Source organism: Chinchilla lanigera, unplaced genomic scaffold (assembly GCF_000276665.1).
Source record: "Chinchilla lanigera isolate Chin_1 unplaced genomic scaffold, ChiLan1.0 scaffold00101, whole genome shotgun sequence".
NCBI classification, from domain to species: domain Eukaryota; kingdom Metazoa; phylum Chordata; class Mammalia; order Rodentia; family Chinchillidae; genus Chinchilla; species Chinchilla lanigera.
Genome location: NW_004955502.1, coordinates 1,936,759 through 1,946,611, shown reverse-complemented (window position 1 = coordinate 1,946,611; position 9,853 = coordinate 1,936,759). Strand labels below are relative to the sequence as shown.

The 9,853-nt window shown below is 36.5% G+C and overlaps 1 protein-coding gene across 1 annotated transcript in view; it reads right to left on the bottom strand.

Moving 5' to 3' along the window:
- Window positions 1-2,313: 2,313 nt before the first annotated feature.
- Khdrbs2 (KH domain containing, RNA binding, signal transduction associated 2) overlaps window positions 2,314-9,853 on the bottom strand; it is a 457,500-nt gene continuing 449,960 nt past the window's right edge. Inside the window, exon 9 of the mRNA XM_005406879.2 lies at window positions 2,314-3,412. Within this exon, the coding sequence (XP_005406936.2) occupies window positions 3,315-3,412 (98 nt within the window). The 3' untranslated portion in view covers window positions 2,314-3,314. The remainder of the gene's footprint in view (window positions 3,413-9,853) is intronic.

The window sequence follows — 9,853 nt, the reverse complement described above, 5'->3', positions numbered from 1 at the left end:
ATGAGAACACCTGGCCATATGGGTTAATACATCAAAACAGTAACAAACGATGGCTGGGTTTCCTTTCATTGCTTTACTAAATCAGGCCTGTTACTGGTGGAAAGGACAAGGAGAAAAATAAGCAGGACAGCAGCCTTGGAAATGCTTTCTCCTCTTGCTTTATAGAAACAGCAACTTTTAAAATAACTCAGACTGACGATGCCATTGGAAAGTAAAATTGCAGAATTGTAACTTTTAATCTGTGACATTAAAATAAGATAGTGACTGCCTATATTCTCAGCTACTTGGAAGAGGAGGCAGGCTGAGCTTTTAGAGAGTAACTCATGGGTCGGGCCCTCAGGGCTCCTTGAGCTCAGGTCCTCTCTGCCCACCCCAGCGGCTGTTAGCCTTTGTCTTTGCCCTCCTGCTTAGGAATCCTCAGGCCCTCGCTTCGGTCCTGCAGCTCTTCTTCATAGCTAAGCTGAAAGGCAAGTATTTATGTAGTGCAGAGAGGACCAGGTGCAGAAGGTGCTTTGTTTGTTTGTTTATTTACCTTGCTTCAAACGTTGCTCCAGCCCACTTGCATTCTTCCACTGTCAGCTCAGCCTGCGCACCGCATAACTGTCCTTGCATCCTTCTCAGCCTGAAGCTGACTGGCTAACATTTTCCACTCCTTGTGTACAGAAAACAAGTCTCAGTTTCCAATGGCACTTGGGATTCAGTAACTATTAGTTAATCAAACAGAATGGCAGATGAGAAAGATGAGTTTGCTGACCCATCAATGGGCTAAGGCAGAAAGATAATGGTCATGTTTACATTTATTTTTATGTGAACCTTATTGATAGAAGGTAGGCATGGGGCTGGGTGTTGTGTGATGTTTCCCTTCCTTTATCTTAGTCAGTGATGTGATCTCCTCCTTCTATCAGCAGAGTAAAAGCATTGATAATCTTTTGTGCAATCAAGGGCAGTACAGTACAAGGGACAGTAGTTCACAGCAAAGAAAAGGGCTAAAAATTACCCACTAATTCATGTTTAATTTGACAAGCTTTAGAATAAATTCAGAAAGCTTTGCCAACTAAACACCAAATCAGATCTTTATTGTAAAGATAGAAATAACTCAATTCCTTGACAGCAATCTAATCTTTTTCAGATTTCAACAAATGGCATTTAATGTCTCACTTCACTGCTACAGCTTCATGTCCTATCATGTTTTCATGTTATTAAAGATTAGCTAATTTGAAAGAGACAAAAAATAACCTTACCTCTATCCTTCTGAGCCCATAACATCTGCTATTCAATTATGTGCTGTTTGCCTGTGAGTACCTGAAATAGTGAGAAAGAATAGAAAAATAAAATTAAATATAACTCCACAGCATTTTGGGCAAGGCAAATATTTATAATGTCAACTGATGACAAACACACACTTTCATAAAACTATTAGCATGCAACTCCAGCTGCAAAAACTGAACAGCAATATGCCTAAGCTGGTTAGCAGCAAAAAAGTAAACCAATCACATTGACAAAAAGCCACCAAGAACAAAAAAACTATATTTAAAAAATTAACAGTTTTGGCATTCATCCCTACCATCAAGTCTTTCACTTTCTCTTTTCCATCAAAATTTAGCTTACGTTTGATATTAGCAAGAGTTGCATTACTATTATTGTTAATTTTAGTTCTGTTTATTGCCTTGAGGGTTATATATTGTAAAATAATTTTGGTGCCTCTAGTTAATGTTAATTAGTTGTTTTAATAGCCTATAGACCTATTTGTTATCTTTTTGTAGGTTTACTTTTTTAACTATCAGGAACTTAATAACTGAGAATATTTAACATTACTGTTGCATAGGCAAAATTACAGAGTTACTGTTAGTGTTACCTGTTTAACGTTTAGTCATCCTTTGAGTCCTGCGACATATTTCCTTAATAATCATCAGCCATCAAGTCTGATAGTCTCAAAAGAAATATCAGCCCTCTAAACTGCCTTCAAGGGCGGTGATATTTAGCACTGAAAATTACAAATAAAGTTTTTGAGGTTGAATCGCAACAACTGGCCGGTGACACTGATGATTTGTTTGTCAAAACAAATTGTTATCAACTACAAAAATGAAGTCCACGCACTCCTTTGAGTGAAAACAGTCAAGAGAATCTACGCAATGCTTACATGTTGGATGGGATATTTAATGTGTGGGGAAACTCAAAGGTTGAAGAACTAGGCATTTAGACAGTGGTAAGTGGTAATCTTACCTCTTTATACTCCATTACTCTTTCTCACGAGAGACATGCTAATGCAAACAAGTCAATCAGAATTTGTGTTTAGCAAGATAAAGCTTAGAGGATAGTTTAAAATCCATTTATTATTCTAAATCCATTTTCTCCATTAACATGTTATACATTAGTGTTTACTAACCATGATTCATGTAACAGTTTAGTTTGTTAACTTTTAAATTATTTAACAACCATAAGTTATTAATACATTTTTAAGTGTTACACAAATATCTTAAAACAGGCTTGGGTTCATTTTTGTAATTTTTAAATAGAAAACATTTTAGGCATCTCTTGAAGAAGAAATAAAGCAGGCATTTAAAGCTAGAAAACAAGTAATTCCAAATTTAGTTTTTACAAAAGTTTTCAGCTTTATTGACAAATTATGGCAAACATATTTGACAAATTGTGGTTTCCTATTTAGAGAAGCTTACACATGGAACTTTATGTGTGTTTTTTTTTCTTTTTAACAAATACAGGTTAAAACACTGAACAAATTCAGTTAGCTACATACATACAGTAGCTGCTTGTTTTCAACCCCATTAAGACAGCATTTAAAATTAAATTTACAAACTTAATATCGAACATCTTCATCTAACTAAAAGATATTAAAAGACAAGTTAAAACATCTTATCTACAACTTTATTATCAGCTAGTTCAAAAATCATATTACAGGCTTTTAGCAACCCTCAACAAAGTTTCTGCTAGTTGGCTGAGACTCAAAATCTGTTAACAGATTCATGCTCTTTCTTAAAAAAAGAAAAAGAAAGAAAAAGAAAATTAAAGATTACACACAACAGTGAAAACAATCAAGAGAATATCGTCCTACTGTATGGTTTATAAACTATGCTTGCCAATGTCTCTTGTTCAGTCTGTTGTTTAAAATAATACTAGTGTCAATGCCACGCCAACAGCATAGAAGGCAATACAAGAAATATATGTGAGTACTCATGAGCAGTTACCCCTAGAATAGAAAAGACAAATGAAAGGACTATTACTTGTCTTGTTGCTGTTTACGTGGAGACCACAGACTTTGCACTGTCTTTAGGTGCAGTCGCAGGCGAGGAGGACCTTCAATATCTACCATACGGGTGTTCCCTGTATCCTCCTCTCGCTGACCTGGGGGGTGGCGCCTTCAGGCTGGAGCGGGTTGTGGCCCATTCTTCTGGTGCTGTGATAGAGAGAGACAGTGACATGCAGATAGCTTCAGTTACCAAAAACTCAAAACAGTCCTTTAAGACACAGTAGTCCTTTAAGACACAGTCAAGAAAAAAAGACTGAAAGATCTCGACAACGAAAAGGAACATCTTACTACTTTCCTTACAGTCACTGAGAATAAAACTTTCACCATGTTTTTCACCAAACAGGAAGTTAAAGTCCTTAGACAAATGCACATTTATTAACTGTTAGATTTCAAGGCCACAAAATAGACAGTGGAGTATCAGTGTAACTTACTCTTCCTTTAGTCTTTTAATACAGACTTTCAAGAGGAATTGCATGCAGGAAGCCAGTGGTTGTTAGGTCTTGACTAACTGGAGAATTACATAGACGTCCTAAACAAAAAATAAACACACCAACCCCAAAGACAACAGGGAATAACAATGCCTATTCTCTGTCTCACAAACGGATAGGAAGACTGTCCAGGGTGGGATCTAGGGTTGGTATTTTTTAAATTCTCTGCAGATGATTCTTATGTGGTCCAGAGTTGAAATGTATTGTGTTAAACTGTATAAGACAAACTGAGAGATTAGGGCATCTTGGATGAAGAAATACAAATGGCAAATAAATATATGAAAAAATGCTCAACACCATTAGTCATTTGAGAAATATAAATTAAAACAACACAGAGATTCCGTCAAACCCCAGAAAGAATGGGCAAAGAAGTCAATCAATAACAAATTCTGGTGGGGCTGTGGGGAAAAAGGAACACTTCTCCACTGTTGGTGGGAGTGGAGACTGGTGCAACCACTGAGGAAATCAGTCTGCAGATTCCTCAGGAAACTAGGATTAGAGGTCCCATTCGACCCAGTGATTCCCCTCTGGGTGTTTTTCCAGAAAAACTGAAAAGATTATACCACAGCAATATATGTGCACCCAGGTTTACAGTAGCACAAATTGTAATAGCTAAATCTTGGAAACAACCCAAATGCCCATCAGCTTAGGAATGGATAAAAAAGATGTGGTATTTTTATACAATGGAGTATTACTCAGCTATAAAGAAAGATAAACCTGAGGCTTTTATTGGTAAATGGATGCAATTAGAGACCATACTGATAAATGAAATAAATCAGACCTTCATGAGTAAACATTGTATTGTCTCCCTAGTGTAAGAACTTGAAAGGGTAGATAAAATCTGAAAGATACAATAGATATTGTGAAAGGGAAAGAAACTGCTCAGAAGGAAAAAACAACTGAGATGAGGGAAAGGAGAAAAGAAAGAAAGAAAGAAGAGAAAAAATATATGTATATACACAAGATTGTTAAGATAATTGTACTACTAATTTCTAGTGGTTTATTGAAAGGAACAGTTCATGTGTAATTGTTTGCTCCATCTTATGTGTCTTTATCTGGTGATGGGCAACTACTTTGAAGATAACAATAGGTAACACAACAACCATTGTTAATTTCCTATCACCTCGTTTTGAAATTCTGTATCATTTTTATTGTTTTTGTATTGTTTTGTTTTTGTTATTTTTTTGTTCTTTTCTCTTTAAAATAAAAAAACAGAGATAAGCAAGGTGTAGAATAGAAAATATGCAGCAAAATAAATAAAGAAAAATTTCTTACATTGATTTTTCCAAATAACGCAGAAAATAAAGATATATTTAATACACTAGGAAGACTCCTCATTTATCTATTAATACATTTTCATTAACTTCAGGGTTATCAAATCTCACTCCAAAATGAGACACCACCAAACTCTAATAGCCACTGTGAATTCTGCATCCCCAGAAAATGAACTTGATTTGAATTTGTGCTGACAATTTATGAGATTCTAGAAACGAGGTGATGTGTGTCTTTTAATCAGGATTCAGTCTCCACAGCAAACAGATTTTGTTCATGGATCTATGGAAGCAGGTGGTGTGGACTTAGAGAAGGCAATTATTAGAAATACATAGATACAGTGACATTGACAGCTGATTAAAAAAGGTGGAGGCAGTGGAAATAACCACTGAGAGATTTAAAATTTAAATTAAACCAAGTGAGACTGACATAGGGCATTTGCACCTGGACAGTTCAAGTGCACGTAAGAATCAGCTCAAAAGATTACTTACAAAGATAAGAAAAGTTTAACTGCACACACTATAAGGCAAAGGGAAATAATCTTTGACATAGGAAGACAACCAAAGGTTTATCAATACTGGGAAAATTGCACTTACATGGATAAATACTAGGCTTCTGAGGATATACTTTATTATAGCATCTTTATTACAAGTTACACCTAATGAGAAATGTAGAATCATGTTTATCATTACTTAGGGCACATGTTTATGTACACTGAAGTATCTGATAGACATAAAATAGGAGTGAGAAACTAATAAATATGAAAAACATTTCCACTGCTCTGGACACAGATTGGGGTTGGCCTAAATCAGGGGTTGGCAAACTTTGGCACTGGAGCCAAACGTGGCCAGCTGCCTGACCTTGTAAATAAGTGTTGCTGGAACACAGGCATATTTATTTATTTGAACACTGTCAATAGATGCTTTCCTACTGCAGAAGCTGAGTGGAGTCACCAAGACAGATTCTACCACCTCCAAGCCTGAAATGTTTATACTCTGGGTTTTGTAAAAAAGGTTTACAGACATCTGCTTAAATGTGTGTTAATTTCTTCTTGGAGGGACCATGAAGATGCTGATCTTCTCATGTGTTCTTCTGAGGATGGAGCTTACCCTCAACCTTTTTGATTTTTCAACAGACATTTTCGAGAATTCCATGCATTTACTTCATTTGAATGAACTAAAACTGTTGCTGATGCACTAGAAAGAAAAAAAGACTTTGCCAGCCAGCTTGAAAGTGCCTTTCCAGCCTTATGAAGGGAATGTTTGTCCCATATCTGTGAGATAGTCAAGAGTGTGTCTATGTTCTGTGCACTGGTGCTAACATATGACTATTATTATTTTTAACAAAAGAAAATGCAGCTCTTTGCTCCAATTGTTCTGGAGTGTTAGAGATTCCCAGGTTGTATACGGTAGGATTTAGGTGCTGACACAATACAGGTTTCAAGTTTTCCCTAGAAGTCAAAATAATGACATTCTTAAAGTCCCTGGTAAATACTCCTGCAAAACAACCAAACACCCTTCAGCACAGTGACAGAAGTAATTGTCGCATCCACCACCAGATATTATAGAATTTTTAATTGGTGTAACCCTGAGGACTTGACACAAGGCTGACATGTCTAACGCTCATTTACTTGGCTTTATTCAACTTTCTGTAAAGCTCACTGATGAACTAAAAACTCTTTGTTCCCTAAATGTCGGCCAACATTAAAACAGGGAGTGTCACTCTCCACTCTTGAATCCTTAGTGCCTGGAAAAAATGCCGGGTCTAGTTAGGGTTAAATGCAGTAAAATACTGTATGCATGAAAGGATGAAACAATGAATGAATATGGGAACCATGAGGGAGTGTGCTCCAAGGACAACCTAAAAAACCCACAGTTACAACTGAGCTTAAAAAAATTGCCCTTACTGATAAAAGTTGTAAAGCTAGCACTCTTTTACATACGTTATAAAGTCAGACTTTTTACTTCAAAGGGCTTGTCAGCTAAGTACCAAAAATGTTTCACTACTGAAAAAACCACTAGATTTCATTGTACAAATTGTGCCCTTTGGAGTTCTCTATTTGCTTTGAATTATACTTTGCCTTTTCCTTCTTGCTCAAGGTGAGGAAGATGAGAAACATCGCTACTTTCCAGTAACTATGACTAGGAAGATAAACAGGCAGCTAAATAAATTTCTACCTAGGCAAAGTTTCTAGGATTCCTCACTATTCACAGAGCAAATCAAAGATTTATTTCACTTAACTCAGACCTTGGTGCTATTGTTTGCACGTTCTCAATAATCAGTGACCTGAGATTAGGAAAATCATGATTTCTTTTCGTGCTAAATTTTCTTCATCTATGTCTCTCCTAATATCAGGAGGTTTACATACCATTTCTATTTACAACTGGCACGTAACACAAGCCAGTTTGGGCTTGGAGAGCAGTGGCTCAAGGAATGTCTATCCAACGTCATCATCTTGTGTGTCGTTATATCTTATATGGTGAGTCAATCCTTTGTCACTCACCAACAATATTTAGGTTCCTGGATATCTTTCTTTCAAGTATCACACACAAATTGTAGAAATTCAAAGGATTCTAAGCTAAGTCAGCAAAGGAACCTTCAACATAGAAAAGGCTGAATCACACAGAGAGGCAAATTATTCTAAGGTCCCCCATGATGGAATTTCTATGAACTACAAAGTTATAAAATCTCTAAATTATAATCTTAGAATTTATGTGTCCTCTTGGGATTCTACTATTTAACAAAGAATTGAGTTGAAAATGCTTTAGGATTCCTCCAAGTTTCTGGATCCCTGGTCAGTTGCTTCTGGCTCCATAATGTTGTCTAGGGTGTCATTTTAGAAAGGAAAATTGTTACAGACAGTGAAATTGGAAGATGTGCTTCCTGACGAGGGAAGTAGGATGCTTTCAGTATGAAGATCACGGTCATGTGTGAATACCAGCTACAGTGTGCATGTGACTCCAGCTCCTCCTCAGGGAGCGGGCCCGGTAACTGCTGTCTGCCAAGCTGAAATCCTTGGCACAGGTTACAGAATTGTGGTGCTGAAAATAGCAAAGGGAGACTGAGGAACAGAGCATCAGTGACTGGCAACCATTTCTCGGCTCCCCAGTTCAGGTTTTAACTACTATAGTATATAAACTATGAAATACATTCATATTTATTAGGCATATTTATATAACAAAACATCATTAAGTAAACTTTATTTTCTTTACTAAAGATCCCCAAGTACCAATCACTATCTCTGTCCTGAATATGAGGATAGTTTAAGGAGGCTTACAAAGACTACAGGGAAAAACTAACATGAAATTTTATCGATTGCAACACAAGTCTAAGTGATATTTTAAGAAAATGCACAAAGCAAGGAGTTACTAACTTTTACACTCAGCTGAACTTGAATTGAACTCTAATGCTTACTCATCTTAAAAAAAGGATATTTTCTGACCAAGTACACAATCTCAGAATACAGGTGCTGTTTAATTTATCTAAGAAAGTTCACTTTCCTTAAGAACCTTCCTGTACTAATTATCCTATATTATCAGGCCTTGTATCTAAACTACCCTCCGATCTATGAGGAGAGAGACCTGCAGTGCTACATACATCGTAAGAGCACCATAAGTATCTGTAAGCTACCTATAAACGGTGCTACGAACCAACAACAATTTTAAAACCAACTATAAAAATAAGCAAAACAGAACTATTCAGAAAGGCTCTGTTAGCAATTAGGGTGTCAAAGTCCATGTATTTGAGATATATCAATATTTCTTTTAAAAGTTACTTTTTAAAAAAATTAACAGACTGTTCTTTTAACCCATGGATAAAGTTTAACAGAGTACCTATTATATGCTAATAAGCATTGCGGAGGGGCATTTTACTTTGATAAAGGAGTAAATTATCAGGTAATGATTTTTGTGAACTGGGTATCACTCTAGTGACTTTGGAAGCTCCAGCCTCAAATTCTACGCCCTTGAAATTAGGCTTATTATGCAGACACTACAAACTTTGGGAAGCATTCGTGGTGGGAAAAAAACTTGCATGATTCTTAAAGCTGCAGAACTGTGTTCCCTCTTGCAGATACTTAAAAACTGAGGTCTCTGGGGAAACAGGAAGGAACGGAACACAGCGACAGTGCAGGTCAAGTCGGCATTACTGAACAGCAGATGAAGTGAACTTTTAATAGTTATCTTTTAGGAAGTAGGTTTCAAATGTCACCTCTGGAGTAAGTTAATGTCAGAGATCGGTTCCGACAGGATACGTGGCGATTGTCACCACAGGTCACAGCCACCAAGCCACACTTCATTAGGCCTAAGTGGTGCTTTGTGTTCCTGAAATCTGCAAAGGAATCTCTGAGAAAAAGAAAAGGCTTCTAAATCCACACAAGAAAAGAGGCCTGCTCTTTTTACTTGAATTTATTTTTGGTACTCTGTAAATCAATATATGAAAACCACAACAAAAGTATGAAAGCTAAACAAATCTCTGTCATCACAAACTGTTAGTGTCTTTGCTATGTGATTCGTATAGGAGCATTACAACTTGATTTGCTAAAATTCCTCCTAGCCTGCAGGCACTTGGTTTGTTGCTCTCAGTTAATTTTATGATCTCTCCAAGGAATGTGTTCTATTTAAAAGTGTATTTTAAATATATGCTATGGATTGCTTTAAAGCTATCTATTCCCAAAGAAAGTATGTTAGGCTGAGATGTGTTGCTATTGTTTTTGGTTCTACCTTCTAAGGGCCAAGCACATGCTAGGTATTTTATGTATCATCCTGGTTTGGGGTTTTGCAAAGGAGAACACTATAATACAGGACACATATTTTATAAGATTATTTAC